This window comes from Mustela nigripes, chromosome 4 (assembly GCF_022355385.1).
Source record: "Mustela nigripes isolate SB6536 chromosome 4, MUSNIG.SB6536, whole genome shotgun sequence".
In the NCBI taxonomy this organism is placed as follows: domain Eukaryota; kingdom Metazoa; phylum Chordata; class Mammalia; order Carnivora; family Mustelidae; genus Mustela; species Mustela nigripes.
The window spans coordinates 169958127-169984533 of NC_081560.1; the positions used below are offsets into that span (position 1 = coordinate 169958127).

The window sequence follows — 26407 nt, forward strand, 5'->3', positions numbered from 1 at the left end:
TTCTAGGGGAATGTTAAATCATCCCTTCTCATGGGAGATTCAAAGTATGTAGCCAATAAACCACCACTGACACCCACAAGCCTTGAGATTTGTCAAGGGCTGGTTGAGGAGTGCTCTCTTTTGGAGACGTGGTGACAGACAGCTAGCCTGCCTCTCCTCTGGCTCTAGGAGTCACTTATCCTTGTTCTTTGGGACCTACCTCATCTATCAGAGGCCAGGGGCAGGCTCCGTTGAAGGAGGGTATGCCTGAGCTAGGATGATACCTGGGAGCAGCCTTTCTGTGTCTCTTAGTCAAGATTTCCTAGACCGACCTACGATGAGATTATGGATTTTACTGTAACAGACGTATCCAAGGAAAGCCGCTGTCATTTACAGCAGGCTTGTGGAGAAACAGGCAATGGATGATCATTCATTTAAGCTGTAAATAAGGGCCTGTTTTGTTCTGGACTCTGATCCCAGTAATGCCCCTAACAAGCTGTCTGCAAAGGCAGGGCATCATGCCCGCTGTTGGAGACACGTTGATTGAAGAACTGAGCTTGTCCTCACAAGCAGCTAAAAATAGCAAAAAGCATGTGAAGGCAGAACAGGTTTCCGGGAAGGCAAGGCAGTTTCCCTGATGTCGGTTTGATTCCAGTTGCTCCCACTGATGTGAAAAGCAGAGAGACATACCTGGTACAAAAGATGTGAACTGGCTGGATAGCACCCTAGGGACAAAGAAGAATTAATACAACCCCAGAAAGGAGGCTGCCTTCTCACTGGAGAACGCACAAGTCCTACGAGAATTGCTGCGAACTTGAGTGCCTTTGTCCTGCATAATTAATAGAGCCTGATATTTTTCTTTCTTCTTCTTCTTCTTTTTTTTTTTTTCTTTCTTTCCTTTTTTTTACCTAAACGCTCATTGATTGGGGGGAAATATATTCACCCTTTAAAATGTCGTACAGGTACTATCTCTTTGGTTCAAGTAGGTCCCTTTGGGGGGTGAAAGTACATATTTCATGGTGATAAATTCACCTCATAAGTAGAAAAACTGTACACAAATATACTGCTATGTCAACTTTATTGATTTTTGCATCATTGTAAAGACCTTCATCGTCCTCCAATATTTCTTAAATCTATCAGCATCTCAGAAAGTGACCCTGAAGGCCTCATTTATCTGTACAGGAAAAGATCGGTTCACTTAGATTCACCCATAAACACTGTGATTTAAACAGCTCAGGCCTGCCTCTTCTTCTGGAAGGAGAAAGGCCCAGAGAAAGCTGTTCTCTCATAGCCATGGACAAGGACTGCTCTTTCTCCGGAAATAGGGTCTGCCAAGTTTTAATTTTAGCTAAATGCCATGGCCAGTGACTTTTCAAAGTCTTTCAGAAGACTACAGACTACACATGTAGGCTGACTGATGCTAGCTCACTGGTGTGAATGGGTTAGAAGATGGGGCTCCTTGAGGTGCTCCCTCTGAGCTTTCCTTCCAGCTTCAGAGCTGCATTTGGACTTGAGAGCCTTGTGGTTCAAGCTCCGCTCCTGCAACCCATCTTGGAGTCACATATTCTGTGGCTATAGAAAATCCCAAGCTCACTGTTCCCTGTTCGGCATCTTATCTTTTTTTTTTCCTTTTTCATCATATTCCTCTCCAACAGCATCAACAAATCAAAACTATCACTAACTTAGAACAATTCTAAGAACAATTTTGAAGTCTCTTCCAGTTGCAAATTCCTTTGTTTTTGCCTCTATCACTTTACAAGTGGGAAAATGTAAATGTCTCACCCAAAGTCATCTGTTAGGGGGCAGCAGAGTCAAAGGACCCTTCAACGACAGAAAGTCCTATTGCATTTATTACTAGGATGCAAGACTTTTGAGGGTGGAATGTTGACTTATTTCTCTTTGTAGCCTATGATACTTACAGATTGATTGTTGGGTTTTGTGTGTTTTTTTTTTCTTTTTTTAAGATTTTTTACTTATTTATTTGAGAGAGAGCATGAGAGGGTTAGAAAGGTCAGAGGGAGAAGCAGACTCCCCACAGATCTGGGAGCCCGATGTGGGACTCGATCCCGGGACTCCAGGATCACGACCTGACCTGAGGCACCCAGGAGCCCTACAGATTGATTGTTAAATGAAATTTACTGAAAATGTGAAACTAGAAGAAAAATCAATATGGAATTTAAGAATTGATTCAAAGCTAACAAACATAACTAAATCACATTATAAAACTAAAGAGTATAAATTCAGGTCTTCAACTCAGAACGGTATGCAGCAGGTCAAATTATTTAAATGCAATTGCTGATGATGGACCAGTAATTAGCCAGTAAGGGGAAGACAGGAATGTTCAGCATGTATCTCTACACTTGTGAGGCTGACATTATCAAACTATCCTGTCTGATACTGGGGCCATCAGCCACAGGTGTCTATGTAAATTGAAGTTAATTAAAGTTAAATTAGATTTAAAATCCAGTGCTTCAGGGCGCCTGCGTGGCTCAATCATTAAGCATCTGCCTTCAGCTCAGGTCATGATCACAGAGTCCTGGATCAAACCCCACATCGGGCTCTCTGCTCAGTGGGAGGCCTGCTTCTCCGTCTCCCACCCCTACTGCCTGTGTTTCCTCTCTCACTGTGTCTCTCTGTCAAATAAATAAATACAATCTTTTAATAAATAAATAAATAAATAAATGAAATCGAGTTCCTCAGCTCTTTCAAATACTCAATAGCCACAAGTGGTTAATGTCTAAGGTACTGGACAGCTTAAAGGAACATTTCTGTCATTACAGAAAGTTCTACTAAACATTGCTATTTACGGAGGATAATCACTACTATTCCTTCTAATAATTACATGAAAGAGGAGGAGGCAGATGAGAAAAAAAATAAAGAGAAAACATCAATGAGCCTTAGCTATTCTGTGCCAAATACTTAAAAAGCCTTATTCCAGATAACAGTTACAACTTTTCACATGAGTAGGAATTATAATGATCCCTATTTTAAATTCGATGACGCTGCTTGGAGAGGTTAAGTCAATCACCCCAGTTATACATGTGTTAACTGGTTTAGCTGGGTTTTCACGCACGCCGTCTGACATCAGAGTCCATGCACAGCCGCCGAGTTACGCTGCTTCTACTGACGAACGTGAAATGTTTAGGGCCAGAGGGAGCATTGCACTTTGCGTAAGCAATTCTTAATCCTCGATACATATAAGAAACACCTGGGGAACTTGCTCAAGGTACAGTGACCTAAGCCCCTAATCCAGGGCAAATAGGTGTGAGAGGGCAGATGTGGGGATCCCCAGTGCTTTGGATGTGCTGCTGGAGTTAGGGAATGACCATTCAGAAATGTTCTCATCCACCTCCCAGAGTTCACGTTACAAAATGAAATACCGACCGAAGGTCACAGACGGTAACTGCTGACAGATTTGGATTGACAACCTGGACATCATTGCCACGGTCATAGAAGAACACGACTTAGGACATACTCATGAACAACGATTCTCTCTTTCCTGATGCATACTATTATTTCATGCAATTCACACAACAATTAGAAATTGTATGTCAGAATTCAGAATCTCAGGGCACCTGGGGCCTCTGCCTTGGGCTCAGGTCATGGTCCCAGGGTCCTGGGGTGGAGCCCCTGCATCCGGCTCTCTGCTCAGCAGGGAGCCTGCTTCCCTCCCCCACCACCGCCTGCCTCTCTGCCTACTTGTGATCTCTGTCTGTCAAATAAATAAATAAAATCTTAAAAAAAAAAAAGAATTCAGAATCTCTCAATGCAAGCTTATAAAAACTAAAGAACGGATGTAGTGCCATTCCCCTCTTGAGACAAGTAAGTCTTTTTCACTTAAAAGCAAATCTCGTCTTCTTTGAGAAAATAATACTTCCCTCTGAAGAAGAGATAAACCCTCTTACTAGGAGCAGTGTAATATAGCAGAGATAGTATGACTGCCAACCAAGTAACCTGAATCCTAGTTCTGGTTGCGCTCGTAACTCTGCAATGAGGCAAAGCCTTACCTTTCACTGAACCTTAATTTTCTCATCTATAAAATTAGGGTGCAGTGTATGATGATCTCCAAAGTTCTTTCCAGCAGTGTCTCCATCCTGTCACTTGTGTGCGGGCTGAATAAACTTTGGAAATGAGATAGCCAACATGCTCCAGGAGGACACGTTCACCCCAATTCTAGTTAATCTATTTATTCAGGTCAAGGGAAAACAGGGGCACTTCAGATGAAAACCCCACCCTCTCCTCCATCTTGTCAAGGCTCATTCTGATTCTTGTGACTGACTAGTCAGAGCCCTTACAAGACAGCATCCATTCAAGGAGACCCATTCCTTGGAGCTGCCTTCCAGAAACTGTAATGATATACCTACCTCTCACCCTCTTGCATTCACGACTGTTGCTCTCAAAATTATGATGTGTCATACATTTTATCACCTTAACATCCATCAGCTCATCTCTACACCTCTAATCCTGGCTTAACTATAATGGATTTTTACGTAGCTAGAGAGGTTAGCCAACCAAGACAGAAGTCACTTCATGAATAAGCGGCATGCTGAATATACATGTCTTACCTTACGCTTGTTGGTAGGACACACGTAGAGATAGCTTAGAATTGTTTTCAGCCCAACTTTATCATTCAGCTTCTCATAAGTTGTTCCATAATCAGTTGACCTATAATTCAAAAGGAGCATTAATGAGGACAGATGTCTACGTCATTTGGCTGCTTGTCAGTATAATGCATGTTTTACATAGTAGAATGGCTCTCGGGAGGTTTCTAGATGATTCATGTAGTATATAATGATGCTTAATTATGTACACAGCAGCATCATGTGAGCGGTTAACATTTGCATTTAAATTGAATTGGTAAAAATTAAAACTCCATCTCTACTGCTCCTTCATGTACGTACACTGCATAAAGGATGTGGTTAATTTTAAAAGATTAAGAGATGAGGGTGTCTCTTGAATTGACCACAAAAATAAAGAGTTTTTAATGTAGATTTGACATTTTCAAATCTTCTCTTTATCTGTGGCGCAGTGGAAAAGCAGGTTCTCCTGATTTATCCACAAATTACGTTTCCCTTCATGAGTCATAGAATCTATGGTGGGTCAGTACCTTCAAAGGTCATTCAGTCTTTTCCTATTACTTAAGAGTAAGAAAACATCTTAATAATAAAGAAATTTCACAGTCTTACTCAGTGGCCTTTTCTGGTGTTCAACCCGGAGTTGGGAAGATATTACCTCTTGGCACTAACCCTCTCTTTTTTGAAGATTCTCTCATCTTTATCTAGCCCTTGGTCAATAACTTATTAATTCTGCCTAAATCAATAGGCTTTAATCACCATCTCTATCAAAGCTTATTACATATTTCAGAATTGTAATCTCATTAGATCAGCATGACAACCATGTGAAGGAGGAAACATTATCTGTATTTGAAGAAAGTAGCTGACAGAACTTAAGTGACCTATTCAAAGAAAACAGCTGATAAATTGCCAGCGAGCATTTGAATACAGCTGTTCTGACCCTAAACCCTGTGTTACTTACACTATACCACAGTTTTCCTGTTGTTTTGTTTGTTTCAATTGAAAGGAAACATACAATTTCCTCTTAGCCTTCTTTTTACATATAGGAGATTCAAATTCATTTATTCATTTACATCTACAGAACTCCTAAAATGTGCCAGACCCTGTGCCGTGTGCCAGGATACAACACATCGCCCCCACTCTCAAAAATCTGTCAGCTTTATTTGAGAGGCAGAAATATAAGGCCATAATGTGTTAAGTTCAATGCTACAGATTAAAATTAACAAGGCTTAGAAAATACACTTGGCTTAAATAGAAACACAAAAATGTAACCATTTTAATTCATTCCTGGTAGTGGTCAAAATATAAATTCCTACAGGCCATAAAGATTGCATAGGGAAGTTTGTGTTAACAGCCTCATCACCATGCATTAAGAAGCTACCCTGGACCAAGAAAGCTACATAACATGCAATCCTGCAATTAAGGAATTAAGAATTTAATCTGGCTGGAGATCCAGGGCATTTTCCCCCTAAAGTGTGTGTGTGTGTGTGTATATAGATAGATAATATATAACCATATAATAAACTATATTATAAATTACATAATCAATTATATATAATTAGATAATAGTCAACACTTTATAGAATTCAGGGGATGCTGCAAATCAGTGAAGACTGGGGTATTATGTAAAACTTCAAGAACTATTGCCCTTTAAAATGGAAAATGGGTAGGGTTTTAGGAAAGAGAACTAGAGGGCAACTTGCGTCACCCAATATATAACTGGCTTTCTTCTGGACCAGACTGTGCTCTATCCCAATCCAACAAACCGTGGTTTGATAGCCAAGAATATTTGAAGAGCATTCAAAACTCACAGATCTTTTTTTTTTTTTTTTTTTTTTTTTATTTTTTTTTTTTTGACAGAGAGAAATCACAAGTAGACAGAGAGGCAGCCAGAGAGAGAGAGAGAGAGGGAAGCAGGCTCCCTGCTGAGCAGAGAGCTCGATGCGGGACCCGATCCCAGGACCCTGAGATCATGACCCGAGCCGAAGGCAGCGGCTTAATCCACTGAGCCACCCAGGCGCCCCCAAAACTCACAGATCTTATCCATGAAACACAACAAACCTCTTTAGATCCTCCTTCCATATTAAATCCTCTCCCTAAAATTCATGCTGATGTGAAATTTGCTCCAGCTTTCTAAGGAGTACCTGAGACTTCTTTCTTCACTCAGTGGAATCTTGGTGTTTGACATATTTTCCCCCCACTCCTACCCTGGCCTTACTAGGTCAACTTCCTCTGCTTCCTAAGACCTCCTTGTCTTTGAAATTTCACTAGCCTTTCTCTAGATCCTTTAATGGGATAACTTTTTCTAATCTTTGTTCTAAACAATATTCACAAGTTCAAAAACAAACAAATAGATGCAAAAATCTATTCCGGGGACAGGGGGCGGTAATGGGAGGAGAACAGAGTGTGTGAAGACTGCTCCCCTGGCAGATGCTGTCCAGCCATATGCGGACATCAGCAGGACCACGTCAGAGATGAGAGAATGGCTTAATTTTCCTAGTAGGATAATCAGAATGGAGGCTAGAGAAGTAGAAACTAACCTACAAGGGGGTAATAATTAGTTTCTTATCATGTCTATCAACTGGATCCTTGATCAATGAGTATGCTTACATTAAAAAATTAAACTCTACAAAGACAAAAGAGGATGCTCCATGAAGATTCCACACAGAATCACTCTCACTTGTGTGTGTATGTATGTGTGTGTGTTTAGCTGAAATTTCAGTATGACAGGATGATAATAGAGTGACCAGCTCAGACATACATTTGTAACATTTTTCTCAGAGAACTTACAATATGTTATTAGATACTTTCCCCTTATTACAACATCACCAGTCCAGATCCTTCAAGGTGTCTGCCACCATTGTTTAATGCCGTCTCTTGCCCCTTGATTTTTCAAAGCTCAGAAACTGAATCAAAATTTAATTCTCAATTCACCAGAGCTACATGTTTAAGCATTATGGCATTGTAATAATTGTTAGAGAGGGAAAAAATGATGCATTTCCACATGCCCAAAATGGCACAGACTAGCAGTTGTCCAAAGTTGTCTCACGAAATTAGAATTAGATAGAGTGTTACATGCATCATGGGTAATACTAAGAGTCAGCCAGAATACATGGATTCAAGAGGACAGAAGCGAAAATATTTAATTTCTGCAGGCCAGTTTGTAAGTAGTTACTGTGCTAAGTTCTCTGAATAGTACTTCTGCCACATGATCCTCTCCCTTGGAGACCTCCTAGATTTCATCACAGTCCAGCAACCTAAAGATTGAAAGTTGGCACAGCAGAGGTCTTCAAGAAATTCACTCAGGACCAAGAGGAACACCTGCTCTGATTGGTTGGTGCCTATGCCAATCAGCCTGGGCCCCAGTGGAGGAGACAGTGACCTTGGAGAAGGCACCACACCCTGGAAAACAATTCCTGGTGCCCATCCACAAACTCCCCTTCCCAGCTAACAGATGCTTCCAGTTATCCTTGTATGGTCAATGGTGGGAACTGTAGCCCCTTAGGGATCTGGCTTTGAAAGAGCAGATGAGAAACAGACAGTTGAGCAGCAGGCAGGCTGGTGAGCCAATGCACTGGCTGTTAAAATATTCTAAGTATCATCCCTAGGTATGGGGAAGAGGAGTGTTATCCGAGATCAAAAAATGTTAGGAAATGCTTGATAATGCAAAATTTAATATTCCTTTACTTGAGAACTTATAAATTTTATTCTTCTCATATACATACATAAATCTTTTTATTTTAATATACACTGTGAACCTTTTAAATGCATATTCCATGAAGCACTTTCCAAACATATTTGACTCTAAGATTCATTCTTGAGGGATATCTAATTAAATTACTGTTCTGAGCAACATACTTCAGAAAGGCATATTGAAGACCAAAAAAAAAAAAAAAAAAAAAAGGCAAAACAAAGATTATGAATCTTGGTTTTATAAGAAAAGGGGAACAATAAAAATATTTAAAACAAATCAAATTTGCAAAGAGAAATGCCAGCCTCTGCTAACCATAAAATGACTGCTGTTATCAAGGCAAAAAAAAAAAAAAAAGTAATCTTAAAAAGATGTGTAGCGCACAGAAATGTTTTTAAGATGCAATATAAACAGCCTTGAATTCTCAGCTTGTACCATTTTTTAAAACATTCCAAAACAAACTGTTTTTTTTTTCAGGTTTTATTTACAGGTTGACTTATATACAGATGGAAAACAGGGTTTTTGTCAACATCTATGCTGCGCAAGAAAAAGCTGAGAGCTTAAAAAAAAATTAGCATTCCAATAAAGTAAATATGCAAGTGATTAAATCAAGCTGCACAGGTTTTTGCTTTTGATCCTTAATCCTTATACTACCTTTTTGCAAACATATCTTAAATAGTGACTTTTAGAACAGAAAGTATGTATTTACTATAGTCATACAGCTGAAACGAGCTGGCCTGATGGACGGAGAAACCATGTTCACTATATGGTACCACCTACCTTCCAAGACCTCATACTATCTCTCAGATGGCGGTGTCCCATCACACGTAAAGGGGTCAAGTCAGAGTATGACTGGTCTCCACAGGGAGTAGCGGAAAGAAAATGTGATTGCACTTCCTCTGCTATAATCATATACCATCAAATGAGATAATAAACAAGCACAGAATAATCTGTAAACTAAATTAATCCATAAAAAGTAGTACACACCAGGGCTGGCGTGGAATAGCAATCCCTAATGACAGCTGGTGTTTATTTGTTTCGTCACTCATTTTTTCTTGATCACTTTTGGTATCCTTTAGCCATCACTTACTGAAACCCACACCATGAACCCTCAAAAAGAATATGAATCACAGAAAATACGTTCAATGTAGCTTTTTTAGAAGAGAAAATATTTGTGAAGTTACTACTACCGTTTTTAAATGGAACCAAATCTAGTCTACTGTATTTTACAGGATACGTGTGCCTGTAGCTTTGTGTGGGGCTCGACTTCGAGAGGTAAGGATGAGAACCGGAATTTGAGAGTGAATGATGCTCCACTCCGCTTCTGGAATAAGTGTGCCAGGATTTCCTGATGGAACGTCATGCTTAGGAAACCTAACAGATAATAAAAATGAACGCTTATAGGGGTGCTTACCATGTGAGCTAAGCCCTTCACATGCAGAAGCCCGTGAGATGGACACTGATATTAATCACAGGTTACAGAGGAGGAGGAATCAGGGGTATAATTGAGGCCACAGAATTTGGACGACACAGTCCTCATGTGGCTGCCCTTCGAGAGCCTTCATCCTTAAGCCTATGCTGCACTGCCTCTCTCAAAGCTACTAGAGGAAAAGGAAATCTATTTACAAAATCCAGCGTAGCATTTCTTTGTAAAAGGAATATGAACTCAAAGTGTTTGAAGTTGTATATGGTGTAGACCAAAACCTGACTTTTCTTCATACCAGGCAAAAGGACGGACGGCCTGCCAGGGAGAATCCACCTTAAGAAAACCATAAGCAGAAACTGTCACAATGGGCTAAGAAAAGAAGGCAGGTCGTCCATCTGGGGTACCCAAGCTCCTAGGAAGGCTAGAAATATGAAGAAAGTAAGTGGGTCAACCTGTGAATTATGTGGTGACGTCTCGTGAAGATTATCAAGACGTCACAGCTTTATAGAAAGAGGAAGTACTTGAGGTCAAACAGAAGCAGACACCGGCTTGAAACTAGCTGAGTAACTGGTCCATCCCCTGGGGTCCTCAACAAATCAACTTCAGACATGCTTTTTTATCTGCTAAGTTGGTGACATAATAGATGCCCAACTCTTAATTCCTCTGCCGTCTCTGCCTGCCCCCACCCCAGCGCGCTCCAGCCCTGCTATTCTCTGTGTCTAGAAAGCTCTTCCCCCAGATAATTTTCTGTCCTTCCCCTTCCAGAATGAAAGCTCCATGTGAGGAGAGCAGAAAGGATGTCTGTTTCCTGCCGCCGTCTTCCTCAGAAGAGTGCCCCATACACGGCAGCCCCTCACAGCCTGTTCTTCACGGACTGGCTGACTCCATGGAAGCTTGTTCTTCTTGCATTTGCCAGTTGACTTCTACTAAGCCAAAAGGAAGAAGCCTGCGTCGTCTGGGCAGGGTCTACTACAGTCCTTGCTCCTAGCACATTCAGTCAGCCCTGAGGGGAGATGTGGGGCCAGGATGGGGAACACGTTCTATACTCCTCTACTGTTTAATCCTGAAACTCTTGCCTGCCATCTTAGACTCCTCTAAGTGCCATAAGGACAGAGGACACACGTTTGGTTTGCTCCCCACCCCCCACTCCGACAAATCCCCAGGCCTCAGGATGATGGTGGTACATCATGATGGTGTCTTCTCCATACAGAAGGTGAGGAATGTGGAAGCCTAATGGACACTCTTTGAACCAAGAACAAGCCAGGCCACTTCTTCAAAAAGAAGTAACCTTCGGACCCCAGAGAGGTAACAGGTCCTAGCACATGCGCACCAAACCAGACTGCCAAGGTCCCAAAACAAAGATGGAAGCTTAGGGACAGGAAGCAAGGAAGCACCAGGGCATGACTCCAATCAGTACCGATGAGATGTCCCAAAAGCGGAATAGCATCCTCCTCTAAATCAAGCAGCTGTGGCTTCTGTGTTTTGTTTCTTTCCTAAAATCATTAAGAGCAGCCACTTTCACTGCTCCTAGTGCATTTGGCAGCATAAAAATAGCTTCCACAGCCAAAGGCGCATGGGCTGCAGGGCAGACACTGCTCCCTAATAACTTAGGATGCACGAGGTTAAAGCAGTGAGAATAATTTAGGGTTTGGAAAATGTTTGCGAGTGAGTCGACATTTAAATAACTTCATTATCATTCATTGACAGATTTTTTTTAACCTGTCAGTGCAATTGATATTTCTATTACCATGTTATAACAAACCTCTGCACATTTTAAATACAGTCACCAGATTCCATTAGTCTACCCACTGTCAAGAAAATATCTCCAAATCCATTTTTCTTAATACCTCAAGAATATAATAGGCAATCTACATCAAACGATGACGTTCAGCTGAAGGAAATTGTCTCTTGCTTCCTAAGGATTCTGCCGTGAAATACGTTTGCCTGTCAGCCTAAACATATAATTTAAACGTGCTGCTGAGACGTTATGGTGCATCCTGAGCGGAACAAGCTTCCCTCTGTTTCTTGGATACCCTGAGCTTTTCAGGTTAATTTGCAGAACTAGAGAGAAGGGGGGTTAAATATTGGGTTTAGGGAGAGGCATGTCAAGGTGATATAAAGATATTTCTGCTCTGCCATGGGTCACAGTATTTCCAATTTAATTTGATTTGTAAATTTTTTTAAAGTTTTTTTTTTTTTTTTTTTTTTTAAATGTAAGGGACGGGTACCTATGTGTCCACAAGTTGCACAAGTTGTAAACATTCCCACTCATCTTTCTGGTCCTGCTGAGCCACTGTCTTTGTCTCCTTGTTGGAGACAAGGAGACATGCAGAGTGTGACGAGTGTTCTCATCACGCAGGGTAGCTGAAGTAAGAACCCTCTTGAAAGCATCTGAATGCGACTATGCGGTCACATTGATGGCAGTGTGTCGTCCACACCATGTTGCCACACACGCCACATATTTCCACGAGAGGTAAAAATGTTTGTCCATGATACAGAGAACACCATAACAGTGGTTACTCTTACCTCTGAAAGATCTTTCAGTTCACTGAGTATAAAAATAACTAAAACCTGCATTGATATCTGGGTTTCTAACTATTTTCCCTAAGAAAGGGAGGGCAAATAATTTAAACTGAGGTCTCCTTTTTAAGCAAGGGTTTCTTTTTCAGGAGCAAGGCCAGGGAAGAACATTATCCTTACCTAGATGATGTCCACGACTTCCTTCTCACGCACCTGCCGGTCTGAAGCCTCTCTCTCTGTACCCTCCACTCCCACTCGACTTTCCAAGCTGGGGCAGGCGGTTACCATCCTGCTGTGGCTAGAACCCCTTGCAAGAACACACTAAAGTGACCGCTCGCTCTTTCTCACAGGTGCAGCTGCTCTCATGCCTCCAAGGCTTTGCATATGCGGTAAAACTCTGCTCAGCAGACAAGCTGGTAGTGGTGGCGAGGGCAGAGGGCACTTGCTCCTTCTTATCTTTCAAGATTGCATTCCACATCGCCTCTCCTGGCAATGCCCGATGACTAGGGGACTTCATTCTTCCTTCAGTGACATCCCAGATCCCTGTACATTGTATTGAAACAGTCAAGGCTCACAGTTTTCTCTGTTAATAGACTCCGTTCTCTGAACGCAGGACTCATTCATATTTACACTTTCACCCTTCTTTCTGCCTATGTCTCTGTTTCAAGGCTAGACTTAAGTACCCCTTCCTTCACTGAACTTTCTCACCTCCCTTTGCAGAATGAGTTCAGACTCATCCAAATGGCTCCTACGCTGGTTTTATATTCCGCGGTGGGTGACCTTATCGGGTGCTGCTCGCCCCAGCTGCCACCAGCTGCTAGGAAGCACAGTGCAGTGACCCTTACTCTTCTGTCCCTCCAACATTGTAGTTGCTGCTTGAAATCCAGAAGAGGCTCCAACCATGGTGCTGACTGAACTGAACACCACTTGTCTTCAATGTTCTCCTCTGTTATTGCAAAATATTATTGGAGGTATTTCACGATAGGTGATTGTATTTCTTTTTGCAGGGTGAGGGGGCAAGAAAATTTTAGGGCTCTCCCACCCTGAGTTTAGGTCAGGCAAGAGTCATTAGACATACATGTAAGAGAATTTAAGGCCTTACTTAGGAAGAACTCATACGAATATGTACACAAAATGTCTTAGGCATTGTTAAAGTACTCAATATAAATAGAACAATGGAAAACAAAGCATGCCTTTATCAGTTACACAAACATAAATTGGGGGGGGGGCATTCAACTTTGCCAAGGGCTCTCTCTTCTGATATGACCCTGATGGCCAGGCATTTCTGATCCATCACACATACCTGCTTGCCAAACTGTTTATAATAATAGTGAATGCTTACTGAGCACTTAAAACACACCACACACGGGCTGAGCACTTTACAGGGACTGGCTCGGTTAATTCTCATGGCATTCCCTGAGTTAACTACTGTGATTCACATCTTATGGATGAGGAGATCGAAACTTAGAGACAATGACTGGCTTGCCCAGTGCTACATGGCAACAGTGACCTGAGCTCAATTCAGACCTGGCTATTTAGTCTCTGAAGCCTAGATACTTAATACAGACACGGAGGAGTTCATGTTTTGAAACTGTGCTCTTTACAGAAGGATAGTTTGTCTAAAAAAAAGAAATAGGATGGAATTTTCTTTCCAGTGAAGCATACGGAACTTAGATCACCTGCCTCTCAAACAATGAGGCACCACTATGCACCGTATCTGCCAGTTATCATCCTAAAGTCAATTTTGTATTTGCAGGAGGACCCCCAGGCCAAGCATCAAACAAGCCAAGATTCAAAGGTATTGATAGTACTAGAGACCACTGCAGACTTTCCCCCTGGTTGAGAAGAGTTCCACACAGGAAATGGCATATAGAATACATATATGTACATATATATACAGAATAATATATATATATACATATATACACACACACACACATATATATAAAATATATAAAATCTCCTGCATTTTGCCACCCTTGTCAGAAAACAAATTTGAGCTATAATTGCTAATTGTCACATGTGACTTCTGTCCGAGCATTCCACTCTCTTACAGGACACCCTGTTTGACTACAGCAGCACCGTAATTGTCTTGCCTTGGGAACAGGCAAACAGTAGTGAAATGTTTATTGAATGAAGCCAATGTTACTTGCTCCTCCTTGCCCTTCAATCAGAACGTGCACATGAAAATTATGAAAAACATCAAAAACTAATGATGTACTATATGTTAGCTAATTGAACATAATAAAAATTGTGAAAAATATATTCTAGAAGCATAAGCAACTTCAATGTTTAATGGTGACAATGGGTTGTATTTGATTCCCTGATTATAAATGATCCAATTATCCAAAGGTGTGGAAGTTGTCCTCTGGGTGTCACGGTCTAGGGTCCAATCATTAGGGTCTGTTTCCCGTAGATGGACAGAACGTCATCTTCACTTGATGGTGCACATCTGCTACCTTGAGTTTTCGGAAAGTTAAGTGAATGAAAAATGAGTGAGATGCTTCGTCATATGTAATTGGAGAGGGCTGGACTAGCTGATCTCTAGCCTTATTTGTAATATTCAAGAATTCCTGTAGCTGGAGGAGTTTGGGGGAATTCTGCATCCATAGGGAAGCCTACAACACACTTCTGAGAAGTAAGGCTTAGAAAAAAATACCATTATAGCTCAAACTGTATGAGACAATCAGGGCTTGAAGTATGGAGATGGAGGTATGTATATCTTTTGCCTGTTACATCCTATCAATTTTCTTCTTAGTTTCTTTAGAAGTGAAATGATGGAGACTGGCCAAGAAAACATGCTTTGTTCCTTGTTGCATATCACTGCAAGATTTTATAATATCACCATTTCTGTGTTCCAATTACTTTCAGGAAAGCTAAGAACTCTAGACTATTAAAACTTCAATAAGATCTTAGAAAGGTTTTCATCTCTATTCAATGTTTTTTTTTTGTTATTTATTTATTTCTTTATTTATTTTTTAAGCAGTGGGGGAGTTTAAGCCCTACTCTTACTATACATTCACCAGATAGGGAGCTATCCTCACTGAAGCCATTGTCTGTCCTTCCAACCTGTGTCCCCCCACCCCACCCCTGCCAACCCCCCACACATCCTAGTCTTCCTCTTTTAGTAATTCTTTAACATTTTCACACAGCTTCCAGGGCTCAAAAAAGCAGTTTCCACACAATGGAACAGGCTCAACTATATGATTCTGCAGATGAAGAAACTGAGGGTCAGGGTAGAGTAAGTCAAGCATTCAGGGGAGCCTTGAGTCATGAAGAGAAGCCAGGTTTTCTGATTCTCATACCAAAACACTTCTCAGAATTACAGGTTATCAAATATGAAAAATACTTTCATCTCATCTGAGAATAAAATTCACTTTATAAAGCCTATCCATCTTAGAATTGATTAATACTGTAAGGAAGGAACATAATACTACATGGGAAAAAGCCAATTCTCCTCCAAAACCAACCAAACAAAAAAACCACAGAGGCTTAGATGTTTAAGAAACCTGCACAATTGCTCTTTGGAATCATACCAGGCTAAAAAACAATGGCAACATTTGAGAAAGGAACCAGGACTAGAGCTGATAGTCAAAGAGGATATTAAAAATATTTAAATTACGTATAATCCTTACAGAGAATGTACTCCAGTATCTGTCATGGAATAGATTAAACAAACAAGCAAAAAAGCCCAGAAACACTTGTATCACTGGTGTGTGCCCCCTCCATTCTGCATGCAGTGATATCGCACTGACCCACAGGTAAAATCCCTTCCACAAAACCTGGATCATGCAGCTAACCAGGGACAGAGCTCTAACCTGTACCTTCACTTGAGGCCACACTGACCTTCATCCACAAGTATCCAGCAGAATGGCCTGGCCCTACTGCCCTCAGATTTTCCAATTTTGTTTAAAAAGCAAAGTAATATCAGAAAAACTGGCAGTCCCATCCACAGTCTTAAAACAGCCCCTTCCCTTGGGAAGCCTGGGTGGCTCAGAGGGTGAAGCGTCTGCTCTGGGCCCAGGTCATGATCTCAGTGTTTTGGGATACAGCCTTGCGATAGGTTCCCTGCTCAGCAGAGAGCTTGCTTCTCCCTCTTTCTCTGTCTGCTCATGCACGTGTTCTCTCTTGCTCTCAAATAAAACAAAATCTTTAAAAAAAAAAAAAAAGTAGTCCCTTCCCTGAATTCTTACATGCTTCAAGACGAACACAGTATAAATGAAAAGACTCAGATCCTTTTCTGTAGCACTGGTGGCACCTGAAGGCACGGTAACAGGTGCTGCAAAATGTTTGCCAGAATCCAAGCCTGATTCTTTGCAACCAAGCATAATGCGCAGCTCCCGTGAAGTTAATCTAATTACTAGAAACAGTGTAGCACTAGAGTGCGGTGGCCAATTCATTCACGCATTCAACAATTATGTATGTTGTGTTGTGTCTCCCATGTTCCATGCTCCCTTGTTCTGGGCCTTGGCAATTAAAGAGAGAAAGGAAAACACACACACACACACACACAAAACAAGGACAACAAAAACAATTACAAACTTGCTCTTCTTGCAGAGCCTAAATTCCAGTGGGGAGAGACAGATTGTAAGCACAGACACGAACATATAATTTTTCAGGGGATGGTAAACACCACAAAGGAAAAGAAGAGTAAAGAAGACAGAGAGCGAGGACGGGGTGTGCAACTTTACACAGCACGGTCAGAGAAAGGCCGCTGTGATCCGGCCTTTGAGAATACACTGGAATGGTAGAAAGCGGGCAAGTATGTGCGGTGAGAAAAGCTATTACAGGCAATGGGAAGACCAAGTACCAGGACATTAACTGAGATCCCAGCTCAGAGCGTGTGACTCACGGAAAGGAGGTGAGCACACCCAGGGCAGAGGCTCTCAACAAGGAGAAGAAGGGAAACATAGTTGGCCACTGCATGAAGACAATAGCACCTCCACCACACCGAGCCTTCCAGGCCCTGCTAAGCCTTTGGAAGGTTCTGAGAAGGGGAAGCATGATCCTAGCAACATCTTAATAGCACAAAAGTGCTGGGAGCTTAGTTTCCATGCCTGTAAAAAGGGGATAAAATGGTATCCATTTTCATAGGATTGTTGGAAGGGTTAAAGGAGATGCTCCCTGAAAGTTCTCGATGTGTAGCAAGAATTTATCAATGTAAACAGTTATTATTGTAGGTGGTCATTGGTTTAAGAGAATTTGCTTCCAAGGAACAGATTTAGGAGAAATAATCTGAAGGTCCAAAGGGCGAAAATGATATAGAACATAATAGATCACTGACTTAGCACAACTTATTTGAAATCCCAGAGGAAGGGAGAAAAAAACAACAGAAAAAAAAATGTAAAGGGAAGTGAGATGCAGCGTGGTTTCTTAAAACACTTCTCCTTGATACAACATTCCTAGAAGGTAGTTAGCAGGACACATTGATAATGCTGGGGACTATGTAATCTGTATGTGGGAATTTAGGGGATGAAACACTATATCCTTAAGCAGATCTCACTCTCACAAAACAGAAAACACCGTTTGATGGAGGTGAGTTGGTGGCACATTATTTTAGAGAACTCATTTCTGAATAGAAATTACATCTGACACCATGACCCAGATTCTTCCTAAAATATTTTGGTCCTATAACTTACTATTTCTCAACCCCCAAAGCCACCCAAACTTATTTTCTACACATATCTCTGCTTTTTACATTCCTACTGTTTCAAACTATAATTCTCTCTTTCTCTCAAAAATAATGTCCTCTAATTCACCTCCATTAAGCACCATTTCCAATTTTCAATAGCTGGCTCCAGTTTCTAATTGCACCAGTAACTCCTTCAACTCAAGGCCTCTAGACTTTTCTCACTTCAGAACATTTAGTGTTTATGTGTCTACCTTACAAGAAAAGCGATGAGGGGTCACCCTTCCAAAAGGAGTCAGCGCCAGGTCTCGTCACAGTAATGGGCTCTGAAGTTGCCAGTGCAGGCTTTGCCAATGACCTGCTGAGTGACCTTGGGCAAGTTGCCCAACATCTCTGGGCTGTATTTTTTAATAATGCTGATTGACCTCACAAGGTTGCTGGGCGGAATCACTAATCAACCTGATTGTGAAACACTTAGTCAATAGAATCCTTTATAAATATTTACTAATATACAATGAGCTCATTGCATTTGAGAGCCAAAGAATTTGCATCATCAGAGAAAACACTATCTGGACCCTGAAATAATAGTCAAACGTTGTGCCTGCAATGGATCGTTTCTCTTAAATAAAAGTCTACTGGCATTTTGGGATGGTTTTCCTATCCTAAGTGATGGGAGTGAATCAGATCAGAAAAGTTTAGTTACCCACTAAATAAAGGAAAGAGTGATTCTAGTCCACTAAGGCAGTAAAATGAATGCAGCCAGCAAAAGAAATGAACCCCTGCCATTTGCAACGACGTGGATGGAACTAGAGGGTATTATGCTTAGCAAAATAAGTTAATCAGAGAAAGACAACTATCATATGATCTCCCTGATATGAGGAAGTGGAGATACAACGTAGGGGGTTGGGGGGGTAGGAAAAGAATAAATGAAACAAGATAGGGTCAGGAGGGAGACAAACCATAAGAGACTCTCAATCTCACAAAACAAACTGAGGGTTGCTGTGGGGGAGGGGGTTCAGGAGAGGGTGGTGGGGTTTTGGACATTGGGGAGGGTATGTGCTATGGTGAGTGCTGTGAAGTGTGTAAAGCTGGTGATTCACAGACCTGCATCCCTGGGGCTAATAATACATTATATGTTTACAAAAAATTAAAAAAATATATATATATAAAAAAAGCTGAACCTACCTCTAAAAATAATAATAAATAAAATAGTTTTGGAAAAATCAGTAAAATGATATGCAAGGGGGAAAAGTATTCAACACTCCTATAATAACATGTGTGTACAACTGAGCTTATCACTCAACAAGCCAGATGAACCGGGGACTGTGCTGGATACTGGGGATGAAATATCCAATAAAACAAGGACTCCCGTCTCAAGGAGCATGCATTTTAGCGTAAGAGACAATCTATCCCACCCATAAAATTATTTGATATTTTGCTGTTTATATAAGTTCTCAGATGAAGATAAAACAGACTAGGAGTTCCTGGGTGGTTAAGTCGAATAAGCATCCAACTCTTGATTTTGGCTCAGGTCATGATCTCGGGGTTGTGAGATGGAATCCCTGGTCCAGCTCTGTGGAGTCTGGTTAAGATACTCTTTTTCCCTTTGTCTATCCCTGTGTTCTCTCACTCTCCCCCTCCTTCCCCCTCTTAAAAATTAAAAAAAAGAAAAGAAAAGGAAAGAAAAGAAAGAAAGAAAGAAAAGAAAGAAAGACAAAATAAAACAGGATATTGCTATAAAAAGTGGCAGCATGGTGCTTACTTTTGTTTGGATGGCCTTGGAAGCCTTTTTCGGGCAGATGAACTAAGCTGGGGAGAGAAATGAGTGTACATGGAAAACAGAAGAAATTACAGTTTCAAAGGCCTTAAGGTATATTCAAGGAACCAAAGAAAGTGGCAGGCTGATAGCTCAGAGGGTAATGCGTGGAGAGAAACAGGCAGGGGCTGGGTCAGGCCAAAAGCTTTCCTTGGAGGACAGTATAGAAGGTTGGGTTTTCTCATTGGTGAGATGGGAAGGCACACAAGGGATGTGATCACAAATATGACAGAATCTGACATTTTGTAAATGGTCATTTTGTCTGCTGTGTGTAGAATATATTAGAGAACAGCAGGAGTAGGAAAAGCAGGGAGTCCAGTTAGGGGGTAAGGCTGGCTTGGCGACAGGACTTAGTCTAGCAGTCCTCCTTGGGCTTCGTTTTTCAGTGAGGAATACTTACAGGCCATCCTCAAATTATCAACTGCACCAGAATACAGCAGCTTATAATTATTTCTATCGACAATTTCTAATAATTTCTATTTTTTATTTACAACATTTTCCAGTTACCATAATTTGTTCAGTTTACTGAAATTTAGTTTCAGTTTACAAATGGGATTCGGTACAGGAAACTTCCTTTCCCTGTAGGACTAGGCAACTCCCGTGATTTCTGATTACAGATACCCTGGATGGGATGTGGCTTCTTTGACATTGAGGGTGAAGATTTTATAAGCAACATGAATAATTCAGCAGTGTATTAGTTGTGCTTTATTATTACCGTTTACTTCAACTTGAACTATACTTTGAGAGTTATGGACTTTTCTTTTTCTTTTCTTTTTTTTTTTTTTAATCAGCAGAAGCTCATCTATCACTTCGCATCCAAGTGAGCTACCAGGTTATATAGAGTTTGCTATTTATAGCAACAATTGCGATTCGAAATGAGAATCAGTAGTTTGCTCCCCTGCCATCTAACCTTAGGTCAGGCGCAGGATCTACAGATGGAATTTTACAGGAAGTGAAATGAACGCACATAGCTGGAGATTAATGCCAGAACAAGTGCTCAAGGGAATGCACTCTCTGGCTGCTTCCCAGAAGAAAAATGGTCAATATTGTCGACTGTGTATCAAAGCTACATGGAGGGGTGGCAGAGAAGTGATAGGCAGGATGCCCCAGCATTTCCACATCAGGGCATGAGCCTAATTCTCTGAAAATGAAGGACGATCTCCCAAAATTCTATTCAGAGACTGCCTCGTTAAAGAAGTCTCCAGGACTTGTTAAATCTTCAGCTCTTTATTGAGTACCATTTATGTGGTTAGCTGTGAGCTATACTTCCCTCCCACACTGCTGTGTAACTTCTTATGTCCCTTGCAAATTACCACCACCATCAGCACCCACTTAATCAGTCCCTCCATCCTGTACCCAAAGATGTGGTTCATTAAGAGGGTTTTCTAGAAGCTTCCCATGGACAGAAACCAGGCCTGTATGGTGTCCTCTGCACTCAGCATAAAGGCTTCAGTAATTAGGTATTTATCTAATTTTTTCTTATAGTAATCAGGCTAATGAGAATCTGTTGCTATTGTCAGACCTCTGAAGACATTTCAGCTCTTGTTTGCTTTAAAATGTGTTTGAAAATCCCGGGAGAGACCTTTTCTTTTTTGCCACAGCTGGGTTTTTATACAAATTATGATTAATAACCAATCTTCCCTAAAATTCAGGGAATAAAACTCAGGTTGCTTAATGGGCTTTAGGAGGAAATTCAAACATCAGTCTATTCTTGAAGAGGTTATACTCTAGTTTAAAAAAAAAAATGGATAGAGCACTCAGCAAAGAAAACATAGGTGAAGTTTGGTGAACTGTAGAAAATAAAATAAATATTTGATCTGCTCATCATGAGAGACTTCTAGGACCTGATGAACCAGAATTCTGGAGAAGAACCAGGCAAAATGCAGATTCTAGAAGAATCTGGTTCCTCTGGAAAGCCAATGGCACTTGCACATTAAAGAGGAATCATCTGCTCTATGCAGAACCTGAGCTGGTCCCATGGTACAGAGAAGAGAAGCAAAGGGACAGAACATGCCTAAAAGGAGCAGAGCTTCTTCCAAATCACCTGGCAAGGTTCTCTTACAGAAATACTTTCCTAGTTTCCAGATGATGAAAGCAAGGCTCCGAGAATTGGGGGAAACTGTCCATACTCACACAACTGATAATGGGTAGAACCTGGTTTCAAAAGTCAATCTGGGGGGTGCCTGGGTGGCTCAGAGGATTAAGCCTCTACTTTCAGCGCAGGTCATGATCTCAGGGTCATGATCTCAATCTCAGGATTGAGCCCCACATTGGGCTCTCTGCTCGGTGGGAGTCGGCTTCCTCCTCTCTCTCTCTCTCTGCCTGCCTCTCTGCCGACTTGTGATCTCTATCAAATAAATAAATAAAATCTTTAAAAAAAAAAAAAAGTCAATCTGGCTGACTCCACAGTCCATACTGTGGAGTGGTAACTTCTACCTCTCTCTCTGCCACAAACTACCCAAGAAAGAATTGAATATTGCAGGTCTCCCTGACCCTCACTCCTTACCTATGCATGTCTCCATGGTATAAATAGCCAAGTTGCATATGACCTAGGGAATTTGTTTTTGATGAGTTATTAAACCTATATGAGCAGGCCGAAAGCAGATAAGGGTTCTTTTAAAGGTCCAGAGAGAACCAACCACTATTTCCAAGTCAAAATACTTCCCTTGTCACTTTGCTGGTATTTCTTATATGGGGTGCCACCATCTCTTAGGGGACCCTTTGTAAATTTGTGGGATGTGTTAAAATTATTGTAACAAAAAAAGATTAAAAAAGTAAGATTGTTGGGGGTGCCTGGGTGGCTCAATGGGTTAAAGCGTCTGCCTTCAGCTCAGGTCATTATTCCAGGGTCCTGGGATTGAGCCCAGTATCAGGCTTTCGGCTCAGTGGGGAGCCTGCTTCCCCCTCTCTCTCTGCCTGCTTCTATGCCCACTTGTGATCTGTCAAAAAATAAATAAAATCTTTAAGAAAAAATTAGATTGTCATAATGATTGGAGGGGGGCTTGGGGCACGGGCCAGGAGATGCTAGACATCACCACATATAATGTTCAAATATTACACTAGGCTTTCCCATAGCTGGAAAAATATCTTTAGAGTCAAACTCCATTTTACATATCAACATATATATATAGTTTTTACATGTGTTTTTAAAAGCAGGGAAAAAAAAAACAAAGAAAAAGAAAGAAAAGCAGAAGAGTAAACAGAGAGTAAGCATGAGAAGGATGCTAGGTGTCATTGCTGGACTGAAGATGGAGAGGCCATGTGAGAACAGATGTGCGTAGTCTCTAGGAGCAAAAAGGACCAGAGGACAGCCAGCAAAGAAACAGTCACCTCTGACCTACAGCTTCAGGAACTGGATTTATCAATAACCGGAATGAACACAGATGAGAACGCTATCCCAGAGTCTCCAGGGGGGAGCCCAGCCAGCTGACACATTAACTTCAACCTTATGAAACCCTAAGTAGCAAATCAGCAGAGTTTGCCTGGTCTTCTGATCTACAAAACAGTGCCTTGTTAAGCAGCTAAATTTATGGTAATTTTTGAAACAGCAATAGGAATCTAACACATTTTCCTGTGAGATAGTCATTCTTTTTCTTTTTAAGGTGGGGGAAGGGGGACGAGGGGAAGGGGGGTGGGGAAGAGAGAGAATCCTCAAGCACATTCCCTCTGAACGTGGAGCCCAGTGCAAAACTGGATGTCACAACCCAGAGATCATGACCTGAGCCAAAATGAAGAGTCAGACACTTAACCAACTGAGCCACCTAAGCACTCCAGAGATACTAGTTCTAATAAGATCGATAATGGTGGAGTTGGTGGTTAAGATGGTTGGAATCCAAAGTGTAGTCTGTATCCTTTTTTGGACCCTAGGACAGATATTGATCAGGCTCTGATAACGGTCCCAAATAAAGTTTTTTGTGCGCAAGAGTTCCATTTTACTTGTTATATGAGCATGTTCTGTTCCTCCCGACAGAATCGTAAAAAGAGCCAGCCACATTCTAGTTAGAAATATTAACTAGACTAGCCTTGGAACTAAAGAACTACAAAATAATATTTTTATGTTAAAGAGAGAGAGAGAGAGAGAGAGAGAGAGAGAACGAGAAAGAAAGTGAAAGAAAAGAAAAATATAAAAGTTTATATTTATAAACTTAATTAGGAAGAGTTCTAAGTTGAAGAGTTCCTAAGTTTTATGTCAGTGAAGGGCATTGAAAGACTAACTCTCCAAAGGACAGTCTTTCTGACATTTATGATATAGGGCAGAGGAAGAAAGCCCGTTAAAAATTCAGATCCCTGGGTCTCTTCCCCAGAACTTCTAGTCCAACAGGTCCTAGAAGCACTCAGGAAAATAGAACTTCAAAGGTTTCCTAGATTTAGAACAATCTATTTTGAGAAAAGGTTCAGCGTGTTTGAAACGCTACAGGATAAGCAAAGAGGAGGCTAAAAAACAGGGAAGAAGAAAAAAAATGGAACAAAAATATCAAAATTCCACCTGGTGCAAGTACACAGAATCAGTGCTCCCCTAACAACCAAGCAGGAGCTCCACTTCCCAAAACAAAATAAATCTCTTCAAAAAGGACAGAAAGGACCTATTACTTTTGAACAGAAAGGCTGTCATGGTCCAGTGCAAAGACCATGGGTTGTGGGGATAGCCAGACCTTTATTCATGTCCTGGTTGATTCACTCACAAGGTGACTGTAAGTATTTTCTCTATCCTTCAAGTTTTGGTGTCTTTCTCTGCAAATGAGAACAGTATCTACCCCTCAAGGTAGTGATGAACATTAAAAGAACTCGTGATTTCTGGCACACTGTAGCTATTTAATAAATACCTATACTTCTGTCTGTTCCCTGTTAGAAACTTAAGTTCCACAGGTGATAAATATATTTTAAGTTGACTAATCCCCACCCCTGGTCTTTAACCTTTTCAGAGAGAAGAGCTTGCATCCCATTAATTTTTAAAGGCCAGAAAAAGAAATTCATTAACATCTCTTAGTCATTTGTTCCAGTAACATCATTTATACCAGGAATGCTTTCTTCAGATCCCACGTAATAAAACTCAAGCCTATTATCCATCCTCAATATGTACTTACAGAGAAGAGAAAAATTAAATTGAGACAACTAAAGGTAGTTAAAGACCATTGGGCTCAACAGCAAGAGCTGAGAAGATTAAAATTTGCTGCCAGCCTACGAACCTACCATTCTTAAATAGATTTCTTACCTGGTATCCTATCAATCCCCAGTGGATTGGCAATAGTGATGGTGCCAACTGCGCTTTGATATGTCTGTATTCATTCAACCACATGTCCTGAACATTTGATTATTTGCCACAGGCCCTGTAAGTACCTTGGACACAGAAAAGAATATGAATTGGTCCAGTTCCCTCTAGGATTGCGAGGGAAACTTCACATAAAGTAAAATCTAAGTTACCATTAGATGCTCAATGGAAGTAGTAAATGCCTGAATTCTCTGCTTATAGATTTGCTGTGGTTACTACTGGGTTGTCTGTGCGTCATCCTCATCTTTAACAAGATACCTGCGGAATGGCTTACAGTTCATCTGGTTCCACCAACCTGATGCTGACCACTCTGTCTAGATCAGGGCTTAGCAAACTTTCTTCTGTAAATGGTCAGATACCAAATATGCTCATCTTTGAGGACTACAGAGCCTCCCTTGTAATTCAACTCCATCACCGTAGCAGGAAAGCAGTCGTAGACCATACATAGATAGATAGGGTAGCTGTGGCCTAATAAAAATTTATTTATGAAAACGTGTGGTAGGCAAGAATTTGGCCATAGCTTGATGACTGTTCTAGAGTCTAGATTCTTTAGACTAGATTTCCTAGTTGCTGACTCAGCTTTTTAATCCTGAGATTTACACACACACACACACACACACACACTCACTCACTCAATCACTCACTCTCTCTCTCTCTCTCTCTTGGGATAGGAAGCGAATGATAAAACAAAGCCAAAAGCAGTGGTTCTCCTGATAGGAGGCTTTCCTAAAGAATTTTAGTAAAAATAGGATAAATAACAAATTACATTACCTGGAGATATATCCCAGAACTGGATTGGAAGCTCTGGACTAAATGACCCCTTGATGGCTGCTGAGGTTGAATGACTCAATTAAAAAACCAAATAACAACAATAACATCCAAAAAAAAAAAAAAAAAAGCAAAACCTTCATGGACTCAAGTTCCATTCTGATTATAGTGAACACTGTCACCACATACCATACCACTGTGCCCACAAAAGCCAAACGATATGCGGAAATCACTGCTGGAAGTCTCAGAAGAGGTTCAGTATAAGGTGTCCTGAGGATGCTTAGGAGGGCTGCTCCCTTTGCCACTGGTAGAGTCATTGACATTTCAGAGTCTGCAGATGTCTTTCAGTCTGATTTGATTTTAGAAGAGCCACTTGCCACCAATTTCAGATATGTGTCTGATCTACATAAGCATGTTATAAGCCCTAAGAGTACCTCTGAAGGAGGGGTGAGGTTCGTAAGTTTAGAATATATTATCAGCAATATTAATAACACCCTCATTTTTTTTTCCTTTTACCCTTTGAAAGAGTTTTCATTTCTCTTTCATCTAGCAAGTTCTATCATCCTCAAAGATCGAATGGGGCACATAGGAGCTAATATGCACAGTCATAAAAAAAATTAGCAAATCTACTAACCAATGATCTTGATTGCAACTCTGTTACCAGCTCTACTCATTTCCTTGACTTAAGCTTCCCTGCCTCAGAGGAAAGAAAATAATGATGGTTTTGACCTTGCA

The 26407-nt window shown here is 41.0% G+C and overlaps 1 protein-coding gene across 5 annotated transcripts in view; it reads right to left on the reverse strand.

Moving 5' to 3' along the window:
- Positions 1-26407, reverse strand: part of SORCS1 (sortilin related VPS10 domain containing receptor 1) — a 503535-nt gene that overhangs the window by 224631 nt on the left and 252497 nt on the right. For all 5 annotated transcript variants that reach the window (XM_059398525.1, XM_059398524.1, XM_059398527.1 and 2 more), the window contains exon 3: positions 4545-4644. In XM_059398525.1, coding sequence (XP_059254508.1) covers positions 4545-4644 — 100 coding nt within the window. The remainder of the gene's footprint in view (positions 1-4544; positions 4645-26407) is intronic.